At 38.1% G+C, this 25240-nt stretch overlaps 4 protein-coding genes across 7 annotated transcripts; 1 reads left to right on the top strand and 3 right to left on the bottom strand.

Moving 5' to 3' along the window:
* Window positions 1–3314: 3314 nt before the first annotated feature.
* On the bottom strand, window positions 3315–5225 carry LOC113084560 (coiled-coil domain-containing protein 86-like). Its single transcript, XM_026254890.1, has 4 exons — window positions 4578–5225; window positions 4215–4344; window positions 3863–3937; window positions 3315–3764 (listed from the first exon to the last, which is right to left on the bottom strand). Exons 1-4 carry the CDS (start codon window positions 5090–5092, stop codon window positions 3627–3629), a joined length of 858 nt encoding a protein of 285 aa, XP_026110675.1. The 5' UTR covers window positions 5093–5225; the 3' UTR covers window positions 3315–3626.
* A 483-nt stretch (window positions 5226–5708) lies between these two features.
* On the top strand, window positions 5709–13124 carry LOC113084561 (claudin domain-containing protein 1-like). Its single transcript, XM_026254891.1, has 5 exons — window positions 5709–5803; window positions 6501–6966; window positions 7078–7182; window positions 8146–8283; window positions 11207–13124. The coding sequence occupies exons 2-5, from the start codon at window positions 6702–6704 to the stop codon at window positions 11425–11427; spliced, it is 729 nt and encodes a 242-aa protein (XP_026110676.1). The 5' UTR covers window positions 5709–5803; window positions 6501–6701; the 3' UTR covers window positions 11428–13124.
* Window positions 13125–13271: 147 nt separating this feature from the next.
* On the bottom strand, window positions 13272–20726 carry LOC113084558 (N-acyl-aromatic-L-amino acid amidohydrolase (carboxylate-forming) B-like). Of its 3 annotated transcripts, XM_026254889.1 has the most exons (9): window positions 20126–20726; window positions 19851–20049; window positions 19215–19246; window positions 18875–19110; window positions 17081–17276; window positions 16108–16201; window positions 15918–16025; window positions 15713–15825; window positions 13272–13495 (listed from the first exon to the last, which is right to left on the bottom strand). In XM_026254889.1, the coding sequence occupies exons 4-9, from the start codon at window positions 19108–19110 to the stop codon at window positions 13298–13300; spliced, it is 945 nt and encodes a 314-aa protein (XP_026110674.1). In that variant the 5' UTR covers window positions 19215–19246; window positions 19851–20049; window positions 20126–20726; the 3' UTR covers window positions 13272–13297. The 3 variants fall into 3 exon arrangements, with proteins under 3 accessions (XP_026110674.1, XP_026110672.1, XP_026110673.1); XM_026254887.1 differs by lacking the exon at window positions 19851–20049; XM_026254888.1 differs by lacking the exons at window positions 19215–19246; window positions 19851–20049.
* Window positions 20727–20846: 120 nt separating this feature from the next.
* Window positions 20847–25021, bottom strand: LOC113084557 (N-acyl-aromatic-L-amino acid amidohydrolase (carboxylate-forming) B-like). 2 transcript variants are annotated; one of them, XM_026254885.1, is made up of 7 exons: window positions 24310–25021; window positions 23402–23637; window positions 22467–22662; window positions 22087–22180; window positions 21897–22004; window positions 21706–21818; window positions 20847–21444 (listed from the first exon to the last, which is right to left on the bottom strand). In XM_026254885.1, exons 2-7 carry the CDS (start codon window positions 23635–23637, stop codon window positions 21247–21249), a joined length of 945 nt encoding a protein of 314 aa, XP_026110670.1. In that variant the 5' UTR covers window positions 24310–25021; the 3' UTR covers window positions 20847–21246. The 2 variants fall into 2 exon arrangements, with proteins under 2 accessions (XP_026110670.1, XP_026110671.1); XM_026254886.1 differs by having other exon boundaries at window positions 24188–24323.
* Between the last annotated feature and the right edge of the window lie 219 nt (window positions 25022–25240).

Raw genomic sequence — 25240 nt, 5'->3', positions numbered from 1 at the left:
TCATATGTGCTAAAGCTAATATAAGATAACACATCAAAACATATAGACACTGTAATAAAAGCAAAGTTTTACGTAAATTTACAGTCCTAGAGTGTAATTTATTCCAAAGCATATAGTGTTGAATGTAAACAACAAGAAAGTCTCTTAACCTCCATGACATTTCTGGTAGGTGATGAACACGGCTCCGGGCTTCACCTGCAGCTCGGACAGCTTCTTGTGCGGCTGAACTGGTTTACCATTATAGGACAGATGCCCACTTCTTAGTTCTGGTCTGAGCTTCAGGACCTTCTGCTGGAGTTTGGCGATGGTATCGATGCTCCTCACCGTCACAGAAATCTTCGTACCGTCAGAGCCATTGAAGACATTCACGGGAAAGCGTTTAAGTCCTGGGGAAACTGGCTCTTGAAGTTGGAGAACGGCGTGGGTGGTGTTTCCTAACGGTTCAGGGAAGGGAACAGGGTCTCCTCTGGGATGTTTGGGGTCTCCTTTGACACACTGTTTCGGTCCACATGTTTCAGGCTGAAGAAAGATTGGAGCCTGAAAGAGAATGAAAATATCCAGAGAATGTGAGCATGGCACCTTAAGACAACAAAACAAAACACAAGTGACAGCATTTTCATAAGACCATACATAACACTATCGTGTTAAAAATGTTCTGTACTTATAAAATGTATTTGAAAACATCTTACTGGTGCTGCTTGAATGACTGTAGCCATGCTGGTTTGAGCTGCCAAACATCCACAATCCACAAATGATGTTCTGTTCCTGTGCTGATTGAATTTATAGTCAGAGTTATAGTCAGAGACATCTTTGGGAATGTACCGGACTTCCCATGTGTTGTTGTTCTAGTAAACATGCCCATCCCATCCCTGCTGGGCTGATTTTCATCAAACGTGCATTTAAAGGAACAGTGCACCTCTGCGTAACTACAGCAACAGTGTGAGCACAAGAGCCGGATTTGACACAAATGGTAACCACCGTACTTTAGTCGCACTTCAAAACAAATAGATTCATGTTTAATTTCATTTTCATTTTAAGCAGTGGTAGCTGTTTTTGTATGTCATATGTGGTGATGGTAACATGAACCTACATCATATTTTATGTCAGTAAAACAAACCTATATACAGAAGAACTTTTCTTGAGATTATTATTTTACTTGCAAGGTGGTCCATGACCATGTTAAACATAGGGAATATAAAGGCTCATTGTAATTCCATATACTACTACTTGCCATCCTTTAGTATAAGACATTGTATTTGTCAAAAATAATTGTACTGCTAATAAACTGATAATGAGAAAATCTAGATCATAACAGGCCTGTTGAATTTAACTGAGTGTTAAATCATACTGGACATTCAAATCTGGAAATAAATCTCAAAATGTAAACGGAGAAAGATGAAGAAATATTTAAGCTTCTGCTGTATTTCTTTGGGACACTAACATGTCTGTTCTCTTTGTGCAGACTGTCAGATGTTCTTGTTTCCACTGAAGCTCACGATATTCTTAAGAATATACAAGATCATGAAGGAGAACAATAGCAGGACTTGTTCATGTAGCTCCAGTGCTGCTTTCATTAGAGAAGCTCAATTTAATGAAGAATTTAATTTGAAGTGTTGAATATCATAACTCATATCATAAGCTATCATTTTCAACAACATATTACAATGGTATTGAACTAGAAAACAGTGCAAAACAGAATTTATTTGCTTCAGATTCTTGTATTTATTTGCATTGAAACTAGAATCTGCTTCCTCTTCTGTGTGGTTAGATTCTGTCATTTCCGCTAGCTCAGTGTTATGTTGTTTGCAGATTTTACAGAAGGTGTCTTGCAATGTACCGATTAAGACTGAAACTCTTCCTCATCAATTCTTAAAGAATACAAAACACAAACCTAAAAATACATCTTTATTCCATCAAGTTTTATTTCTTGCGAATAAAAGAACATTTTAACTGCATTTTTTTTTTTTGTTTCACTATCATTTTGATCCCACAAAGCTTGACACACTAATGATAAATCACATTATTGTAATTAAAGGCACATTATGATACAGAATGATTTACCATTGAGCCTTATGACAAAATAGAAGGACAAAGTCCTTGTTAACCTCCATGGCATTTCTGGTAGGTGATGAACATGGCTCCTGGCTTCACCTGCAGCTCGGACAGTGTCTGGTCCAGCTGAACAGGTTTGCCATTGTAGACCAGATTCAGGCTTGCTCCGAGGTCAGGTCTGAGTTTCAAAACCTCCTGCTGCAGTTTCCCGATGGTATCAGTGCCCCTCACAATCACAGGAATCTTCATACCATTAGAGCCACTGAAGATATCGACAAGAAAGCTTTCAGGACCTGGTGCAACTGGCTCTTGAACCTGGAGAACGGCGTGGGTGGTGTTTCCTAACAGCTCATGGAAGGGAACAGGCACGGTGGGGTCTCCTTTAACACATTCCCTGGGTCCACATGCTTCATGTCGGAACGGAAGGTATTGAGCCTGAAAGAGAACCAGACATTTGTGACAATAAAACAAACATCTACACGATCAAAAGGTCTTATGTAAAATGTTGGCATAATATGTTCAATTTTCTGATTTAAAATGCATTTAAAAACAATCTTACCAATGTTCCATAAAATGTAGCCATGCTATCTTAAACTGGAAATCCTTCTTGTCTTCTGTGTTTCTTGGTGTTTGTCATGCTCTGTATGCTTTTGTGGGTCTAATAAATACAGAAAGTACCTTCTCATTGTTTGGCGACAGACTCCTCCTCCTGAAATCTCATATAATCTTTCTGTTTCATTCACCACAGCCCCCTGGAGGGAGATTCACCGACTATGAAAAACATCCAATATGGGTGGACATGAGACAGAAATTGTTACCAAAAACAAAACAGAAACCCGACAAGTCATGATGTCTTATTTCCCTCATTTGTACCTTTATTATTTATGTCACGTTATTTTAAGAGTAAAACTCTAAATCACCACTTCTGAACACTATAATTTTGCCTTCTAGGACTGTAGTTTTTATAGTATTTTTTTGGATTGAAGGATCAGATTAATCTAGCCTGGTAATACCAGACTCTGCTACTTCACTTTGCTTCGTAGACAGAAGTGAAGTACAGAAGCGAAATGAAATTGAGCGGAAGTAGGAAGTCTGACGTAGTCAGGCTAAGATCAATCCACCTCACCATGTAAAGTCCCCAAGATACTGAAAGTGTAAGCATCTCGGCTAGATAAATATTACCATATATAACCATGAAAACAAATAACATTGAAAATGAAATTAATTTCACATGCATGAACCAGGGTCAAATTGACTCACTAATCGATAAATATATTTATTTAAATTGTTTTTTAATGAGACAATCAAATAATAATAAAAAAAAAGATTGGTGACATTTTCCATGAGTTTGATTTTTATTTTGCTGTACAAATATTACATCAAACCCAGAGACTTAAAGCAGATTCACAACCCAAGCGGTCCACTTAAGGGTCACTGATCCAACATTATTACAGGTCCCTAGTATTTTCCATAGTGAGGTTCACATGTCAGTCCATTCAATAGGCACTACACACGTATATACAATAGCATGTTAAGATCTGATGAGATCTCTCACAGTACTGTACTGAAACGCTCTACAAGCTGCTGGTTGTGTTCCCTGCTCCCTTCTTGACACTGGGTGGTGTTTTCTGCACCATCGAGAGCGTGTCTCTTTTCTCAATCTTCCTCAGCTGTTTCTTCTTCATTCTCTTGATCTTTGCTGTATTCTTAATCTGAAAGGGCAAAGCAGTAATGGGTTATAAAAAAAAAAAAAAAGATAGTAACAACAACTGATTTTTTTGGGGGTGAAAAATAGACATTCTGCATTTACCACTTGCACAATCTCTGCTTTTCTTTCATTTTCTGCTCGTCTTCTCAGGTTTTCTGCTCTCCTCTTCTTTTTCTCCTGCAAATTTAAATGCAGAAAAAGCACATATGACCAATGCTCACTTTAATTTTTTTAATTTAAGATTTTAACTGCAAAACCTCATGATATTGTCCATGCATCACAATCTCAAAATCACAAGGTTTGACACTTTTGTTGAGTAGGGAAGCATTACATTAATCAAAAGGGGAAATAAACACAGCCTTGGTTTGCATAAGGGACTTATCTATGCAAGTTGTAAGGATATTGAAGACAAATGCAATAAAAATAAAAACAGTCTTTTGGTGCATAAACTGGCCTCTTTCTCTCTGGCCTGCTCATCTTTCAGCTGTTGGTGGTACTGCTTCACCAGCTGCTTCTCTCTCTTGGCCTCCATCTTTGTTTCCCATGATGTACGCAGAGGTTTGTCTCTCAACAGAGCAGAGAACCTACAAAAAGTCAAATAGATACAGTTCCAGACTGAAAAACACTTTTGTACTAATAAACAGGCAGAAACGAATACAAAAAAGGCCAAACAATAAAACGGCTAGAAAACTCAAAGTATTATTATGGACTAATAGACATGCAAGAACATGAATGCAAACATAGACACGCAGTCTGCTAAATTAAACAAGCCAAGTGTTATGAAGACAGTGATAAGAAACATCATAATGTTAATCACCTTTGCTTATTTCTGTCTTTCCAAACTCTTCCTGATTTAGGTTTCCCCAGAGGTACCATCTTACTTTTCTTCTCACTGGATTCTGAGTGAGTCCTTTTTTTGCCCCTTTTCTTGGGGTCAGTGGGACCAGTGGCTTCAGTCTCTGTATTATTTACCACGTTTTCCTTCTCACTGGTCTGATCTGACCCTATCAGACCTGACTCTTGACTGACATCTGCTGATGTGGACAGATCTGGACACACTGGTTCTGTCTGTGGACTGCACTGGTCGCTTTGAGTATCTGCTGTACTCTCATCGGGTGGTGATTCTTGCCGAGCCTCGGTGTATTCTGCCGGATCTTCCCGCACAACGGACTTTCTGGTCCGGCGGACGGGAGTTTTGGCCGCGGGTGTCCGTATTCTGCGACCGCTGCGTGTGCGGCTCACAATGGGAGAGTCCTCTTCGTTGTCGAGAGCTTCTGTCTTTGTGGCAGCCTCTCCTCCGTTTGTTTTCTTGTTTATAGACGCAGACATCATCGGAGTTGTGTCGATCAATACAAAACAAAAATAATTAAACTGTAATGAAATCTACACGTGCGGAAACCATAGGCGGAAACACACGTGTATTCCTCCTGTGCTTCGACAAGCGAAGAAGAAAAATCATTAAGAAGCGCTCAATATCGCTCCCTAGAGGTTGGGAGACGCGTAGCGTTGAAGGAATGCGACTCATATCCGCGATTCGGTTCTCGAAGAGGTTCAAAGACTCGGTCAGTGATTCTTTTTTGCGCTATCCTATCCGTTTTAATGCTTTATGTCAACAAATAACATGTACAATGTCATCTCACATTGAAAATTTCACATACATCAACAAGAAGAAACAAGGAAAAAGGGGAAAAATTAAATACAAAGTAGAGAGGGTGTGCTACTTAGCATCAGTTTACAGACACATTGTACATATTCTACACTTCCATATATGTTACAATGCAATTTAAATACTATATATAACGTATATATATATATAAAGGCAGGTACACTGTGAACAGAAGAAAACAGTTTAGTTTCTTATCATTTTAGTCCTTTTTTAGCAAGAGCGTTTGAAAACCACGGACTGTATGAAAATCTAATAAAACTCAACGCGCATCTGATCGAGTGCACTGCTCGTGCCCGTGCGGATTTAAGTTGAGTACGCGCGTTCGTAATGGTAACCGGAAGCGGAGTCTTCGTCAGCGCGAAGGGTGTGTGTGTGTGGTAAGTTTAGTGACAATCGCACACAGCTTTTATTGATTTAAACAACAAACCTATATATGGTGTTTCATTGCTATATGAAGTTCACAACACTTACAATATAAATACTTTATTTTTTATTCGCAAGAGTCTCGAGTACGTCGGTAAAACTAGCCTGTTAGCTGTTATGCTAGTCAACGTCTAAACTTTAATATAAGTTACGCAATATTTAATTTTAGACTCTTGTGTCTCAGTTAAATATATCTAAATCACCATATATGGGAAGAAATGCTCCTTTGTGTTTTTAGATGCTGCGAAAATTATTTTATATAGTTAACTCAAAAAAGACCACTTAACGTTAACTTAAATGAAAAGTTTAACTGTTGTTTTTAAACCCTTTCTTTTTCATATATATATGTTTTGTTATACCATTTTATATTAGAATTAACTAGTCATCATTTCTTTTGTTGTTATGTGCGGTTTAGTGGCATTTATGTGAAATACCTTCTGCAATCATAAGTACAACACATCCTTTCCCAGTCATACAATACACAGGTTTACTCACGAATGTCTAGCTACCGGACTGAATGCTTCGAAACTGGGATTGTCTTTTGCAAATCCAGCGACTCATTCCTCCTTAAAAGTGTATTAACTTGTTACTTCTGTAAACATGACTTTGTTTGACTACTTTGAGATTTAATCACACTCTTCTCTGTTTCAGATGACTTAGGATCTTAAGAAGGATCACCTCCATGAGTATGAGATCTGACGTTCTGCAGAGGATATTATAAGAGGATGAAAAGCAATCTCTGTCACCAAAACCCAAACAAGTTATATTACCGATCTCCTCACATCAGTCACCACACTCCTCAACTAAAGAGTTAATTGTTGGACATCTATAGGAAGTCTTTTAATCATAACCATGGTGGACAACCGATACGCCACGGCTCTGGTCATCGGCTCTGTGCTGAGCCTGCTCGCCACCGTCTATCTCTCTGTTGCAATGGGTACGCACCACTGGTACCAGTACCACAGCCAGCCGGCCAGCAACTACTCGGACCTGCAGAAGAAATTTGAGGGAGAGGACGTGAATGAGGGGAACTACAGCGACGCTCTGTTCCGGCTGAACGGCACGCTGGGTCTCTGGTGGCGCTGCATTCTGGTGCCCAAACACCTTAAAGAGCCTGGTAAGGAGAGGAACTTATGGTTATGTATTATTATTGTGCAGTTGGTTAAAAATTGATGCTTGCTACACTTTGCTTTCTCTCTCTTCTCACTCTCCGCTTCCTCCTTTCCAGATCTGATAGTGACTAAATGTCAGGCCTTTACTTTGCCACAGCAGTGGGAAACCAAGTACAACTCCCCGGGGAATATTAAAAGTGGAGAAGATCTGCTGCGTACATGTACGTCCTGACTTGAAATCAATCATGTACTCGCATCTATATTTTCTAGGGATTTCTTTTGATGATATTCCGTTCGATTTATACACTACCATTTGAAAGGCTGGGGTGGGGTCTTACTGGATAAATAAACCCTTTCAAGTAAATTTGCATTGAACTAAACAAAAGTGACAATCAAGAGATTTATATTAGGGCTGTCACTTTTAGATATTCGAATAAATTGCATGATATTCGATATCCGTTCAAATTAGATTTTTCTCAAAAGTGATCGCCCTAATTTATATTGTTACAAAAGATTTCTGTTTCAAATAAGTGCTGCTTTTTTGAACTCTCCATCATCAAAGAATCCTGAAAAAAGGAATACATCATAGTTTCCTCAAAAATATGAAGCAGCACAACCGTTTTCAACATTGATAATATTATTAATACTTGTTTCTTGAGCAGTAAATCAGCTTATTCAAGTGATTTCTGAAAGATCATGTGACACTGACGTGGCGTAACAATGCTGAAAATTCAGCTTTGAGTCATAGGAATAAATGATTTTTTTTATTTGAAAACGGGTATTTTAAATTGTAATAAGATATCCTAATAATACAGTTTTAATGTATTTTTAATCAAATCAAATAAATGCAATCTTGGTGAGCAGAAGAGTCTTCTTTCTGAAAGTTAAAAGAAAATCTTGCTGACTTTTGAATGGCAGTTTATATATTGGAAAGATTTTTATTTTTCATTTATATCAAACATTTAATTTTAAACTTAATGACCAAATAAAAACATATCAAAGCTATATCGGCTAATTTAACTAACAATGAAAAGAGTAAAAATAATTTGTAATGCTCATTCCATTCACTTATAATTGTTTATTGTCTAGAAACAGTTACTTTAAGTAAGATTCATTCATATATAGTATTTTAAAATTTGAAGTTATTTGCTGTGTCATCATGTTTTAAATGTTTGTGTCCACAGACCTGTGGAAGTGTCAGTTCCTGTTGCCGCTGGTCTCTGTGGGGCTGGTGTTTCTCGCAGCGTTGATCGGAGTGTGTGCCTGTCTTTGCCGCAGTATCACTCCCACACTATTCGTAGGGCTGCTGCATCTGCTGGCCGGTAAGACATTAATAACAGCTAATGGCTATATATATATATATGTAATCGATTCGATTCTCGATTTTTACATTGAGTCATGAAGCTCTGTGTTGCTCTGGGTGTTGCTCTGGATGTACAGCAATCTGTAGTCAAAGCAACTAAATGTGCGCAGCTCAGACCTTCAATAACTTTCTCTTTTACATTATTGTACATGGAGGGAATCACCGTAGCTGTGAGATGCGTTCTACTTGGGATTTCGTAGCGTGGCTCTAGCACGCTAATTAAATGCCTAAAACCGGAGTTTTCCACCACCGAATAAGGTCGCATGTCCGCGGCTATGAATACTCCTACCGCACGCGTAATTGCATTTGCACGAGTTGAGTTGCTTGGAAGTTCAATTCCAAATGAAGACGGAAGAGTAGTTTGTGTAGTTGTTGGTTTAACAGATAAATCTATGTTTTTGTGGTGCCTGCAGGGATGCCCTGCCATGTTAGTCGTGTTGCCAGTGAGAGAATATGGTACACGCACATAGCACAGCTTGCAAACTGTTGTTTTTTTGTCGACAACGCGAACGTTGTCAACATAACTCACTGGAAATCCAAAATACTTCCACACCAGTGACTTCAGTTAAAGAGGAGGGGATTCGAGTTCTGTCGATGGGTCTCCTGCATCTGCAGTTGCCATGCTATCTTTTGAGTGGCTGTTAGAGGAGGTTGACTCGCAGCACTTCAACACATGTGTTTTTTTCTGCTTGGCAAGTAACCAGACACAACATGGGGGCGTGGCAGCATCGACGATTCCATTTTTTAATTCGAAGTTTGAGACTGTGACTTAATTTCGATTGATTTCGATTTAAAATCGAAATCGTGACACCCCTAAAATATATATATATATATATATATTAGTGCTGTCAATCGATTAAAAAAAATTAACTAATTAATCGCACAATTATTTAAAATTAATCGCGATTAATCGCAATTAAAAGACTGAAACTTTTTGGATATGTAAATGTAAAATGTAAATAATTAATGTAAACTCAATCAAAGCAACTATTTAAATTAAAAATATGATTGTTTATTGGAATTTTTGTTTAACTTGTAACACAGATTTTCTCATGTAAACAACATACCTGCAATAAACCATCAATATCCTCCAAATTAACTGTTGGCTTGAAAGCCATATTTATTACAGAAATAAAAACACAGGCATGTAAGTACCATTTGAATTTCAAAACAATCAATGCCAATAAAAAACAAAAATGATTTCCATGTTGAATTCTAAGTGGACTGCAAAAAAATTCCAAAGTATAGTCATTGCCAGTGCTTTAAGTGGGCCGGTATGCACAGGTACTCAGTACCGCCACTTCCAAATATAGCTCTTGAGCGTACCGCCACCTCTCCGTGCGCCCAGAACGTGCTTGTAGCGTACCGGTACGCTCATTTGGACATCAGTTTTAATAGAGGTTTTAATCTTTTACCTGCACTGCCGATTTTCAGAGCGCCCTTCACAATGCAAGCTTCCTAATTCATCCCACCCAGAGCAGAAACTACATTACCCATTCACCCTTAAGTTATACAAGTGAATAGCGCATGTGTCGCTTTTCCCACTGTTAAGTGTCAACAACTCAACGTGGCCGGAGAAGGTGTGTGAAACTCGTTGTGAGTTATACTAAAGCAAAATCTTGAGTATTTATTGTCTGATAAACATTAAAAACTGTCTGCGGAGGTTGAGTCGTCCTGCAGCCCCCGCTGGCTGTTCATTGGCTGCAGCATCTTTTTTCTAAGTTCTAAAAAAATACCGTAGACGGCAAGGCACAAATTTAGATATTCCTTTATCGAATTAATCTATAGCCTATGCACAAAGACAATATGATCTTTTTGTCCCCTTTTTGTTTTAAAGCTTGATGAAGAGAGAGAGCGCAAGTTGCTGCAGCTGAGGAGAACAGTGATGCACGCGCACAGGAGTGATTGACAGTTCGCGGCACTGTGTACAAAAAATACTCTGCTACACAATTATTTCTTTATTTTCGTTTAAGCTTATTAACGTTAGCGTTACAGAAAGGTCTGATTTACGCACTGTTACAGTCATACAGTCATAATGTTTCTTGTGGCAGACTGAAGAGTAATCCGGCAGAGTTTTATACTGAAACTTTCCGTCTAAAAGTCCTTCCTTGGTCTTATCCATATTTCTTTGCACGTTGAACACACAAGGCCACAACTGGAAATAAAAAAAACTGCAACCGCGTTAATTGCGTTATTTTATTTTAACGCGTTAAATATTTCAAATTAATCGAATGCGTTAACGCGCTAATTTTGACAGCACTAATATATATATATTATACACACACACAGTACAGTACCACAAAGTTTGGCCACACCTTCTCATTCAAAGAGTTTTCTTTATTTTCATGAATATGAAAATTGTAGATTCACACTGAAGGCATCAAAACTATGAATTAACACATGTGGAATTATATATGGAATTATATACATAAGAAAAAAGTGTGAAACAACTGAAAATATGTCATATTCTAGATTCTTCAAAGTAGTCACCTTTTGCTTTGAATACTGCTTTGCACACTCTTGGCATTCTCTTGATGAGCTTCAAGAGGTAGTCACCTGAAATGGTCTTCCAACAGTCTTGAAGGAGTTCCCCGAGAGATGCTTAGCACTTGTTGGCCCTTTTGCCTTCTGTCTGCGGTCCAGCTCACCCCTAAACCATCTCGATTGGGTTCAGGTCCGGTGACTGTGGAGGCCAGGTCATCTGGCGCAGCACCCCATCACTCTCCTTCTTGGTCAAATAGCCCTTGATACCTTCAGTGTGACTCTACAATTTTCATAGTCATGAAAATAAAGAAAACTCTTTGAATGAGAAGGTGTGTCCAAACTTTTGGACTGTACTGTATATATATGAGATCATTATAATTTGATGTTTGTTTTCTCAGGCCTGTGTTCCCTGGCCACCGTGTGCTGTTTCCTCACGGGCATGCATTTGTTACACAAAATATCCCAACTCCCTGAGGGTATGGACTATTCTCCGAGCTGGTCCTTGTTTTTGGCTCTGGTGTCGTCACCGCTGCAGATCATGGCTGCTGCGCTCTTCATCTGGGCCGCGAGGAGCCAACGCCAACACTACACTCGAATGACAGCCTACAGGGTCGCTTAGGCAATAGAGGACTGACTATACAGTCGCTGAAGGGATTGTCTGCTCTCACAGAATGCATTTAGCCATGTTCGTTCAGCTGCTGCTTTTACCACTAACCAAGTTAAAGCTATGAAGGAAAAGATCAGAACATACCGCTCAAAGTTAGTAGGTTAACTAATGTTGTCCGTCCACCTGTCGCACTGTCCTGTGAATATATTCATTTCTTGAAGGATCTTCCTACTATATACCTGCCTTTTTAACCACTCGATTAGCATCTGTGCTGCTGAAGATGAGAAACTACACTTCTCAACCGCAGACTCACGCTCAACAACAGAAAAGCATTTATAAACCATAAACCGCAGTTATTCAGAGCTTCACCTTTTGTTTAGTCACACGATTACTCAATTTGATAGGTTAGGTTTAGTTTCATCTCCTCAGCATGTTTTAAATGCCGTATTTTTCTGACTATAAGTCGCACCTAAGTATAAGTCGCATCAGTCCAAAAATACGTCATGACGAGAAAAAATAAAACATAAGTCACATTTATTTATAACGGTATAGTCTGTAATGAACACCCTCTCGCGGCTATAGACGGTAATGTTTTCTCTCGGTTCATGTCAAATTAATTTTGATAAGTCACACCTGACTATAAGTCGCAGGACCAGCCAAACTATGAAAAAATTTGTGTACGGTATAAATAAATACGGTAACGCGGGTGTTTTTTATTCTAGCTACTCGGTGACATCTTTAAGCGATAGCATTTTAGCACTTTGCAATCCCAAAATGTAATGGGTTATGCCTTGGCCTGAAAGACTAATGTTTGTGTCCATTATAAGAATTAACCACTTGAGCCTTTTTTCGTTTTTCTGAACATTTGGTTTGCTTAATATTTTTTCTTGTGCTTTGCATTGGTTATACTTTGTTGTTTACCATTTAGTTTCTCTTTGATAATGTATTTCACATTTGTTTAGTGACTTGATTAGAATCCATTTATAATGGTTTGAGATGGTTCAAGTACAGTAAACCATCTCAGCTGTGGTTTATATTTTATACTTCAGTTAAAAAATGTAGCTGGTGCACGTTATGTGATTTTTACCATTATGTTGTTTTCGATATGCTCTGCAGTTTAGGATTGCATAATGTGAGGTTATGACAACTAAATTAGTACATATAAAGCCACTCTAAACATTGGTGAAATCAGTGCAAAGGCACAATTAAATTGTCAATTTTGTGTCACATGATGTGGATTTAAAACATCCAGTTACTGCTGTCATTCATCATGTTTTTCATGCACTTTTACAAAAAATCTGTAGATGACTTTCAGTCAGTTGTAGATTTTAGTCAAGATTTCACTGCCATCATATTAATGCAAAAAAAACACCCCAGTGGTAAAAAGCACACTGTGCACATCCAGCTTCACTTGATCTCATTGTGCCATGTCATTTATTCTGTGTGTTGTAATACTTGAGGTCACATTTTTTTCGAGTGTGCTTTGTTTTGTCTTTTTATTTCGAGTCCATGAGAGGCTCTATTTTCTCAAAGAAATCAGGCGAGAGCAACAGCATATGAGCAATACAGTCAAGAGGATACCTCACACTCCACTGTGACATCATTATAAAGTCAATACTTCAGACCGTTTGCCTTTTTTATACAGTTTTGTACACGTTCACGTCATGTGAACATTTTGCTGGTCACAATAAATATCTTTGCATCCAAAATGCTGTTGCTCGTGTTTTAGAAGCAGATAAATGAGCCATTCATTGTCATATAGCTACAAATAAGTACATAGCATATACCTGAGTTACAAGTGACTGTCAAAAGCATTTTGGTGAAATCAACTGATTGATGGTGGTAATCGTGCTGAATTTAATATATTTCCCTTTCTCATCCTTCAGTCTTTCTGCACTCGCACTGTTGGAATTTTCAGCATTATCTTTTTTCCCAAGTGAAAAGCTATACCCTTTTCATAGTAAGCAGCCTCATTGATAAAGAAAGGATGAAGTGTCTCTTCTTCCTTGTAGTTCACAGTTTCTCCAGAAAATGACAAAAATAAAGGGTCTCCATGCTTGAGAAGACAGAAGTCTTTGTCCTAGACAAAAAAAAAAAACTTTAGATTTTGGGTATATTTCACATAAATATATCTAGGTCACATTATAATCAAAATCAAGAAAAATTATATTTAGCATGTTTTAGACTGATTACTTTTGACCAAATTTTAAATGGGAATATTATTAAAAATATAAATAAATAAAAATGTTGTTGTCGACATCGTAAAATGCATTAAACATTACATTTCTGTATTGTTCCCCAAACTGTGAAATTAAAGAACTGCAGGGGGGTTATTAGTTGATGAAGAGCTAATAATTAATTACATAATAAAATTCTAAACAATAAATTGTTTTAAAATAAAAGCATAAAACACTTGAACACCCAAATTTGAAATTTTGTTTACATACATGTCAACATGACCATTAACTGACATCAAAGAACATTTAAATGTGTTAATTACTGAAATATTAATATTTAAATATTAGGGGGACTTATGAGCATTTTAAAATGTAATATAATCCAATTACAAGTACTACACTTTTAGAATTTGATTACATAATCCAGATAATGTAATTAATTCCTATAAAGCACTGTTTACCATAATAATAATTTATCTTTTTTCCACACAACAATAAATAGAATTGGATTTTTTTCACCATTACTGTAAAAGAAAATGGAACTAAAATAAACTTAATTTTCTCATGATCTAGACATCCTCATCCTGATTCTGTGAGGATATACAGGTGCTGGTCATATAATTAGAATATCATCTAAAAGTTTGATTTATTTCACTAATTCCATTCAAAAAGTGAAACTTGTATATTTTATTAATTCATTACACACAGACTGATATATTTCAAATGTTTATTTCTTTTAATTTTGATGATTATAACTGACAACCAAGGAAAATCCCAAGTTATGTATCTCAGAAAATTTTAATTAACTTAAGACCCATAGAAAGAAAGGATTTTTAGAAATCTTGGCCAACTGAAACGGATGAACATGACATGAACATGAACATGTACAGCACTCAATACTTAGTTGGGTCTCCTTTTTCCTGAATTACTGCAGCAATGCTGTGTGGCATGGAGTCGATCAGTCTGTGGCACAGCTCAGGTGTTATGAGAGACCAGGTTGCTCTGATAGTGGCCTTCAGCTCTTCTTCATTCTTGGGTCTGGCATATCACATCTTCCTCTTCACAATACCACATAGATTTTCTATGGGGTTAAGGTCAGACGAGTTTGATGGCCAATTAAGAACAAGGATACCATGGTCTTTAAACCAGGTACTGGTAGCTTTGGCACTGTGTGCATGTGCCAAGTCCTGTTGGAAAATGAAATCTGCATCTCCATAAAGTTGGTCAACAGCAGGAAGCATAATGTACTCTAAAACTTCCTGGTATACGGCTGCGCTGACATTGGACCTCAGAAAACACAGTGGACCAACACCAGCAGATGACATGGCACCCCAAACCAACACAGACTGTGGAAACTTTACACTGGACCTCAAGCAACGTGGATCGTGTACTTCTTCTCTCTTCCTCCAGGAAAGATGTTTCTGACGCGGTCTGTTGTTCAAGAGTGGCTTGACACAAGGAATGTGACAGCTGGAACCCATGTCTTGCATATGTCTGGTTCTTGAAGCACTGACTCCAGCTGCAGTCCACTCTTTGTGAATCTCCCCCACATTTTTGGATGGGTTTTGTTTCACAATCCTCTCCAGGGTGCAGTTATCCCTATTGCTTCTACACTTTTTTTCTACCATATCTTTCCTTCCCTTTGCCTCTCTATTAATGTGCTTGGACACAGAGCTCTGTGAACAGCCAGCCTCTTTTGCAATGACCTTTTGTGTCTTGTCCTCCTTGTGCATGGTGTCAATGGTCGTCTTTTGGACAACTGTCAAGTCAGCGGTCTTCCCCATGATTGTGTAGCCTACAGAACTAGACTGAGTGGCCATTTAGGTCTAAACAGGTGTTTTGAGTTAATTAGCTGATTAGAGTGTGGCACCAGGTGTCTTCAATATTGAACCTTTTCACAATATTCAAATTTTCTGAGATACTGATTTTGGGATTTTCCTTAATTGTCAGTTATAATCATCAAAATTAAAAGACATTTGAAATATATCAGTCTGTGTGTAATGAATGTATAAAATATACAAGTTTCATTTTTTAATGGAATTAGTGAAATAAATCAATTTTTGATGATATTCTAATTATATGACCAGCACCTGTAAAATAAATAGCAGAACGACTGGCACCTGCAGCTGAGGATGAATGGCAGCAGTGAGACTCCGAGTCTCTGGATCTCTGGGATAATCAACACTTTTGATTAGCTTAAAGGCTTCTACATCCCCGCCTTCAAACACCGTTCCTGAAAACCACAGTTCAAAATATAACACACTTAATAATAAAGTATTACAGAAAGTACACAGGTAAGCCACATTTGTTTAGGACATACAGTACCTGAGTTGAATTTGTGGATCCAGTCTATTGTCAGGTCGACGGCCTCTTTCATAATGTTATAGATGTCAGCTCTGATGACACCATGCGGCTGCGGCCCGACCTCTAGAGCTACAGAAACACAGCTCATCTGAATGTGCATTTGTGGTGGAGTACACAAAGCAAATGCATTGAGTTGATCACCATCACTTACTAAAGCCATGCTTGGACACAGACTCCAAGGAATAAGAATCACTAATCGGGACATCCAGTACCAGCACTCTCACAGGAACCTTGGTTATCTTAGTCTTAAATGTGTACATGACAACACACAACATCAAAACACACGTGCGCATAAATAAAACAAAGGTCTGTGGTTCTTAACTGTTTTTTTTTTTCAGGACCTGTATTTTACACCGAATATTCTGTATTTTCAGTGCTGTGTCGTAACTAATTACAAGTAATCTGGTTACGTAATCAGATTCCATTAATGTAGTACTTGTAATTATATTTCAATCTAAAATGTTAATAATTGGATTACAGTTACTTTTTCATGGATTGCATAATTTTAAGATGCAGTCCTTTAGTTCCTCTTTGTTTCCATCTCCGTCTGTTATTTGTGAAATTATCATCTTTGCATGGCTCCAGTGGAAGAATATAATGTTTTGAGGAGTATGTGTGGCTGTCAGATTCTAGCATACATCTTGAAATATAAAATCATATTGTCATCTAAACAAGTAACAAGTCTGCCATTTTTGTTCAGACCAACTGTGGAAAATCCACTTCAAACTGTGCAAATTATTATTACTGTTACATTCTCAAATTATCATGGCATCAGCATTGCGTGATTTCAATTTCTGTAGTCGAAAAGGGAGGGAAAGGGTGAGTCTGAGAGAAGGAGACAGAGTACGGTATGAGGTGGCCCGATATATGAAGGTTTTTAGGAAGTCAACATTTGCATGTTCTCAGATGACAAGTAATGGACATATATATTTCTTTACGATAACTATAATTCTCATTTAAATCTATAAACTAAAGTAGTGCTGTCCCAATTTTTCACTTGCTGTCTGTCCAATTTTTTCCCTGGCTGCCTGTCCAATTTTTGGTCACAGCAACCCACCAGTTGAGAACGACTGACCTTGGTTTCCAGTATTGTGTACATTGAAGCACACTAGAAATGTTCTTGCCTGTAAGTATTTGCAGATGTGCAGGGTCACCCAGTCACTGGTCGTGTAATGGATGAGTGTGAGGCCCATGTTGGACGTGGTGTTATGAAGGTCACAGATCATGTCTGTTGCATCGGTGGATCCTTTCAGCCCCAGCAGATTGTTCAGTTCCTGAGCACGCCGGACTTCATACGGGCTGCTGTCTGTAATAGGACAACTGCAAGAGAGAGCTACACAGTAACATATTTGCATTTAGAAATATATTTACTGTTATTTATTTGTTAACTAGAGTTGCTGCACAACTAGTCAACATCCATCTATCCCAGGTGTACCATAGACACCGAGACCCAAGAAAACCTCTGAATGACAAAGAGGAATTTTTAGAACTTTAAAATTGACATTTTTAGGCTGATCTGCCTCAGCAGTGTAAGCAACCTTGAATGCTTGAGAGGACAAATCAAATCAAAGTAGGCAGAATTTAATGTTAATTTAAGCACGAAGCATCAGTTTTAATGCTGAAAGAGAACTAGGTAAGACGGAAGTAGTTAAACATTTAATTAATTTTTTCACAACTGTTTTACAATAGACCCTTTTCTCAATGGTCATCAGCATCATAAATCCTCCAGTTTTCAAGTTTTTTATATTTTCATTTTTATTGTATGTACATTTAATAATAATAATGCTTAAGCAGAGGGTGTTTCTAATGCAACGTCTATGGGCGCGACAGAAAATTTGAAATTGTTCTCAGTCTATTTTTTAGGAATTATGACTACTTCTACTGAGAAACCCAGAAAATAGAAAAAGGTCTATATAAATGTTTCAAAAGGGGACAATATTATCTAGTAATGCAAACTACTCAACATTTTGCTCAGATTGCATCTAAATTTCATGTAATTCCTGAATGTGATGAGACAGCAAGCGTTTTACGTTTTCAACATGTTAGGCATACAAATAAGATTAAATGAGATCGCATACTATTATAATATATGGGAGGCCGTTTGAGATGAAACCCATTGAAACACTTGCGATACACGTTGAAAACTTGCGATACACGTTGAAACACTTGCGCATACATGTCAAACACTATATATCTGTGCATATATATGAAAGACGTGGTTACATAGAAACTCCTTGCATAAACTGCGCCTCTGTTTCCAAATGAACTAAACTTCTGGTTGGGAAGTTGTGGCCTAGTGGTTAGAGAGTTTAACTCCTAACCCTAGGGTTGTGGGTTTGAGTCTCGGGCTGGCAATACCATGACCATGAGCAAGGCACCAAACCCCCAACTGCTCCCCGGGTGCTATAGCACAAATGCTGTGTGTGTGTTCACTGCTGTGTTTGTGTGTGTATGCGTTCACTGCTGTGTGTGTGTGTGTGTGTGTGTGTGCACTTTGGATGGGTTAAATTCAGAGCACAAATTCTGAGTATGGGTCACCATACCTGGCTGTATGTCACATCACTAACTATTCACCAACTAACCAACAATGAAACAACTTCCGGGCACACTGAAAATGTTTATGCTCTCTCAGTCTCAAAGTGCAGTCTCTGTGCAGGTACAACAGTAGGTGGGCGATAACAGGGTTTATGCAAAGAGTTTCTATGTAACCACACATCTTTCATATATATGCACAGATATATAGTGTTTCCCATGTACACGCAAGTGTTTCACATGTACTGTATGCGCAAGTGTTTCAATGGGTTTCATCTCAAACGGCTTCCCATTATAATATATTTTGCTTTTAGAAGAAAGAATAGACCTAATTCAGAACCTTAATTTTTTTTTTATCCACTCCATGTTGCAGTCCCACATCTCACCTCAGCATGTCTCTGGTGAAGCAGCGGTTCATATCCGTGTCAATGTATCTTCTGCACTCTTTCACAGCCCTTGGGTTTGACAGCACAGTTGTTACAGGAATCGGCCACACACCCTCTCCCTTCTCTTTCCGCTGTCGCTCCATCTCCTGCACAACATACACACCGGACAGCTCGTTCCCATGGGTGCCGCCACACACGGCCATACGAGCCAGTGCTGGCAGGAACACGAACGCCATCTACAACAGAAAAGTACACTTTTGAGTTTTCAAATGGTATGGCAATATTTTAATGTCTGTCTAATTCAGATTAACCCATAATATAATAAAGTTATGTACTTTACCTATGATTTGTAGTTCTAGATGATATGTAGAACTAATGAGAGAGTAACCCCCCCACCCCAAAACAAACAAACAAACAAACAAACAAAAACATAATTAATAATCCCATGGAGGAGGTCAACAGAACACGTGTTGAATATTTTGCATGGTTGGCACAACAGACTGGAAACTGCACTGTTAACAAGAACAAAAGTGAACTGTTGCATTTGAGAAAAACAATTATTTACTGAAAATGACTGAAAATGAAGCAATGGACAAAGGGTTATTATTGTTAACTACAACTTACTAGAAAGAGAGAGAGAGTATAGATAGATAGCTTTCATACATCACACTTCAAGAATTCCATTCAAACTGTTTAATGTTGTGGTTTCTAATAAAGTTATGCCTGCAGCCTGACTAGTGGGTAACTTTATTATGTCTGTGTTTACGTTCATTTGTCGAGTGTTTATCCATGTGTGTACACCTTGTGTTCATGGTATTAGTTTAAGAATTTTGCTGTTTTCCTGTAAATGGAAGTGTTCTGTAGCTTTCTTAAATAATATGCATTTACTGAAGAGCATTATTACAAGCCGTCTCACATTTTACAACAACATGCAACATATCAGAGCAACAGCTCTAAAAAGGAAAGGTAATCCTACTGCTATTTTTAATACAGAAGTAAAGCTGTTTCACTTCTTCTTCCGGCTGCTTTCCCTCTAATCGTCTTACTGAGTGAAGCTGCACAAGGCACAGCAGACCTCTGGACACATACGTGTGACAGAGTATGCATTCAGACACACATTCAGTCAGTACAGGCCTAATATAACCTCAGGGGCCACAACACAGCAGGAGCCGCATCTGCACACACACATTAATAGTTTAAGACATTCTTCCCCAGTTGCTCAAACACAGTAAAGTATATGCAAAGATTTACCTCGACCTTCTTCTCTGTCTGCTTCAGTCACCGGCCCTGGATCATCTTCCACACATGACCTTTACTTCCACTGAAGCTCCAGCATGAAGCAGGCGTTTGCTGACTCATACATGCACTAAAAAGAAAGGGTGTGTGGAAGAAAATCAATGGGGGAAGGATAAACATGACAAATGAGAGGACCGCAGAACTGGCTCCTGCCCGACTTTCATAACAAACCGGTATTTCCTGTCACGGTTTCCTACTACTTCCGACCTCAGTGCATAAACACCTGCCATTGCAAAACAGCCAATTAAAAAAAACTTCTTTGGTTGTAATCACTGTTAGCATTGTGCTAACTTATGATGCCTCTATAAGCATTGAAGATTCAGTAAACTTCACAAACTTCCAGCAGTGTAGCAGTCTCTACTCTATCTGTGCATGTTCATGTGTTTGGGAGGAGGCGTGGCTTTGGAGAGTGATTTGTTGGGAGGATGGGATCTTATGCTTTTAAAGCTAGCTTGCTATTGCTAACCTCTCCGAAATGCCTACTCTACCCGTAAAGAGTAACTGTTAAGGGCAACTTAAAGCAAGGGTTCTGAAGTTGCTTAATATGGAGCCACCTTGTGATCAATTTTCACAAACATTTCTATCCATACTTGTTTTTACATGATGTATGGATCTTTTCATTTTTGTAATGGTAGGAGATTTCGATTTGACATAATTGAGACCCAATGAAAAGAAATGTCTTTAAAAAGAAGCAATAATATTTATTATAACCATTAACTGCAAAGGCCCAACAATATAAAAAATTAATAACATGACATAGGCTGAGGAATTCACAATTTTGTAAATGCCTAGACAGCAGAAGTTACAGCATTACATGTATAAGACATGTTGGACTAAATATTGTATTACATTTTTTAAAAAGTGTAATATGCGACTGAACGCATTGATTTTGACAACTTAATTAGCATTGCATTTTTATATAACTACAAATATGTACATGATGTCTACCTGAGTTATAAGTGATTGCAAAAGTGTTAAAATCATTTAAGTGGCATCCGGATTTCTTAATATCATCTGATTGATGTTAGATTTTTTGGCAATCATGCAGAGTTTTATATCCGTTCCTCTCCAATCCTTCAGTCTTTCTGCACTTGCACTGTTGGAATTGTCAGTGTCAACTTCTTAGCCAAGTGAAAAGCAATTCCTTTTTCATAATAGGCAGCCTCATTGATAAAGAAAGGATGAAGCGTCTCTTCTTCTTCATACTTCACGGTTTCTCCAGAAAATGTATAAAACAAAGGGTCTCCCTGTTTGAGAAGAGAGAAGTCTCTGTCCTAGAAAAAAAAAAAAGAATTCCTTAATTTACAAAACATACATCGTACATTTTCCCCATTTTGTATAATTCCCCCCAAAATATATATTTTTTAAATATTTTTTAAATCAGCATAAAAGCAGTACAACAAATACTACCGTGATGAATAAATACTTTACCATTTTTATCATTTATGACATGTTTACAGTAATTCTATGAGATCTTTTTTCTCCATCATTAATATAAATGGTCCTAATATCATAAATAGCAGAATGACTGGCACCTGCAGCTGAGGATGAATGGCAGCCGTGAGACTCCGAGTCTCTGGATCTCTGGGATAATCAACACTTTTGATAAACTTAAAGGCTTCTACATCCCCGCCTTCAAACACCATTCCTGAAAACAACATAGTTTGAAATAAGTCACAATTACAACAGTCAAATATAAACCAAAATGGTTTAGGACATACAGTACCTGAGTTGAATTTGTGGATCCAGTCTATTGTCAGGTCGACGGCCTCTTTCATAATGTTATAGATGTCAGCTCTGATGACACCATGCGGCTGCGGCCCGACCTCTAGAGCTACAGAAACACAGCTCATCTGAATGTGCATTTGTGGTGGAGTACACAAAGCAAATGCATTGAGATGATCACCATCACTTACTAAAGCCATGCTTGGACACAGACTCCAAGTTATATGCGTCACAAATAGGGAAATCCAGTACCAGCACTCTCACAGGCACATTGGTTATCTTAGTCTTAAATGTGTACATGACAACACAAAGCATCAAAACACACATGCATAGGCACAAAAAAAAAAACATGTTCTACTCATGGAATGGTCAACGCAGTTAAAATGGAACATTTATAAAAACACAGATGTGTGGTCCTTCACTGGTTTTGCTTCAGGAAGCAGATTTTACACTGAATATAATGTACAACTTGCTGTCTGTTCAATTTTGGGTCAAACCTCCAACTAGTTGAGAACGACTGCCCTTACTTTCTAGTACGCCATTTATTGAAGCACACTAGAAATGTTCTTGCCTGTAGGTATTTGCAGATGTGCAGGGTCACCCAGTCACTGGTCGTGTAATGGATGAGTGTGACGCCCATGTTGGACGTGGTGTTATGAAGGTCACAGATCATGTCTGTTGCATCGGTGGATTCTTTCAGTCCCAGCAGATTGTTCAGTTCCTGAGCACGCCGGACTTCATACGGGCTGCTGTCTGTAATAGGACAACTGCAAGAGAGAGGTGATATGAGATTAACATCCATTCACATTTTTACATTTATAAATACAGTTAGGCCCATATATATTTGGACAGAGGCACGATTTTATTATTTTAGCTATTGACCAAAACATATTCAAGTTACAGATATATAATGAATATGGGCTTAAAAGGGTTTAGGAAATGTAATAAAATACATTTCTGGAATCAGTGTTACAAGCACCCCAGATGCATTGTTTTTCCATTTTTGTATCTTAACCACCATCAAACCGATGCAAGCTTCATATATTCCAATGTCTCTCTATGGCGCTGAAACCTACAGATGTCAGAGCTAGACAAGATGAGGTGATTCTGGTGATTCTTACCTCTACTCAGCAACATCTATCCAGCTGACAGCATCCATAGTATTTCTTTCCACACAATTAATTTCGGTGGCTACTGTCAAGTATTTGGTTACCAAAATTCTTCCAAATAATTCTTAGAGTGACTAAATGATGATAGAACTTTCATTTCTAGATATTCCTTTTAAAAACTGGGGAAGTCTGATGCATTCAAGTGAATTGGTTTGTCCTAAAGGGACCTCTTTCTCATTTTGGAAAGTCAGATTCATTCTAGTGAATAAGCTTGTTCTAAACAGAGCCTGCTTTTATTTCTTTATCCATTACTACTGTATATAATTACCTAACTATCTTTTTTAAATAAGTAATTTCCTCACAAAACAATACTCCATGTTGCAGTCCCACATCTCACCTCAGCGTGTCTCTGGTGAAACAGCGGTTCATATCCGTGTCAATGTATCTTCTGCACTCTTTCACAGCCCTTGGGTTTGACAGCACAGTTGTTACAGGAATCGGCCACACACCCTCTCCCTTCTCTTTCCGCTGTCGCTCCATCTCCTGCACAACATACACACCGGACAGCTCGTTCCCATGGGTGCCGCCACACACGGCCATACGAGCCAGTGCTGGCAGGAACACGAACGCCATCTACAACAGAAAAGTAATTATTCTCTTATTTTGTTTTCAGAGGTTTTGTGCATAATGGATTTCATCCCTTATAATAGATTGATACATCTCAGTATAAGAAGTTCTGGAAGGGAAAAACCAACACATCCTAGATGAATAAATCTAATGAGAACAAAAAACACTTAAGTTGTGTGTCACAACCTGCTTTCATTAGTAGACTGTTAGTATGTATTTGGCTTTCATACATCACATTCTAGAATTCCAAACTGTGTAATGCACTTTCTAATAAAGTTATGGCCAAATACTGGGTAACATTTACACCAGTTTACTCTCATTTGACAGGCATTTACTCATGTGTGTATACCTTTAAGAACATGTGACCATGGTATTAGCTTAGCTCTGTTGCTACTAGAAGTTTAGCTGTTTACTTCGATTTCGACACTAAGTATTATGTTGCTCTGTTAAACTGTGTGCATTTATTGAAGACTATTTTTAATCGCTGTCTCACATTCTTCAACAACATGCAACATATCAGAGTAAAGGCTACAAATGTGAAAGGAAAAGCTCCTACTGTTGTTTCTAATGTTGTTATATGCTCCTTCTTCCAACTGCTTTTCCTCTAATAGTCTCACTGAGTGAAGTTTGGACACATGAGGTGTGACAGGGCATGCAAAACACGAGACAATGATTTACCACGTCCTTCTTCTTCTTCTCTGTCTGCTTCAGTCACCAGCCCTGGATCATCTTTCACACATGACTCTCACTTTCATTTGAGCTCCAGCAAGAAACGAGCGTTTTGCTGACTGGTATATGCGCTAAAAAGAGAGCGGGTGTGTGATTATTTTTACCTAAACATAACGACTCTAACGTTACATAATGAGAGAGAAAGCGGGGAAGCGTTTCCGTATTTCCTGTTACTGTTCCCTCGCACTTCCTCAGGAGGAGATAAACGGATGCTGTTTAATTATGTTTTATCAAAATGAGAATAGTAATTGTTATCATTATAAATTATATGAGCTGGTATTCATATTTGTTTTTCCATGTCCCCTTCCAGTGCACTGCGCATGTCTAAAGCTCAGTTCGGCGGCGACAGAGAAAGGAGGCGGGTCTATATAGCAGTTTAGCCAATGGCTGATTGAATACATAAACATTTAGCCAATCAGCGTCCTCAAATCTTATGTCTACAGTAGATTGTTTTAAAATGATTATATATATTTTTTCCCTCACTGTTTTTTTGTTATTGCACTGTAAATTATGAATTTTGACCAATAATTTTTTTTTTTTAATCTTACCCTGGAAATAAGCTTGCAGAAAAATACTGTTTTTAGGAATCATTCTCAAACTTAATCCTGAACTTAGTAAAACAATGATCATTATTTAAAATATGTTGCTAAAATTTTTGGATGGGCACAGCCCTAATTTGAAAATGTCCCACAGGCCCCCACTGGCCATGATATGAACTGTTGTTGTATGGACAAGAAATGCATTAAGATTGTTCCACGGGGTAAATAAATACATACAAAAACATGATAAAAGCATATGGTCTTGAAATGCACGATGGTGAAAAATTATGGTTGCTGGTATATGCTTAAACTGTTTCAAGATATGCTGCAGATGTTTAAGT

This window comes from Carassius auratus, unplaced genomic scaffold (genome assembly GCF_003368295.1).
Source record: "Carassius auratus strain Wakin unplaced genomic scaffold, ASM336829v1 scaf_tig00040184, whole genome shotgun sequence".
NCBI lineage: Eukaryota > Metazoa > Chordata > Actinopteri > Cypriniformes > Cyprinidae > Carassius > Carassius auratus.
Note: the sequence above shows the minus strand (reverse complement) of the source record. Positions and strands in the feature narration are given on the sequence as shown.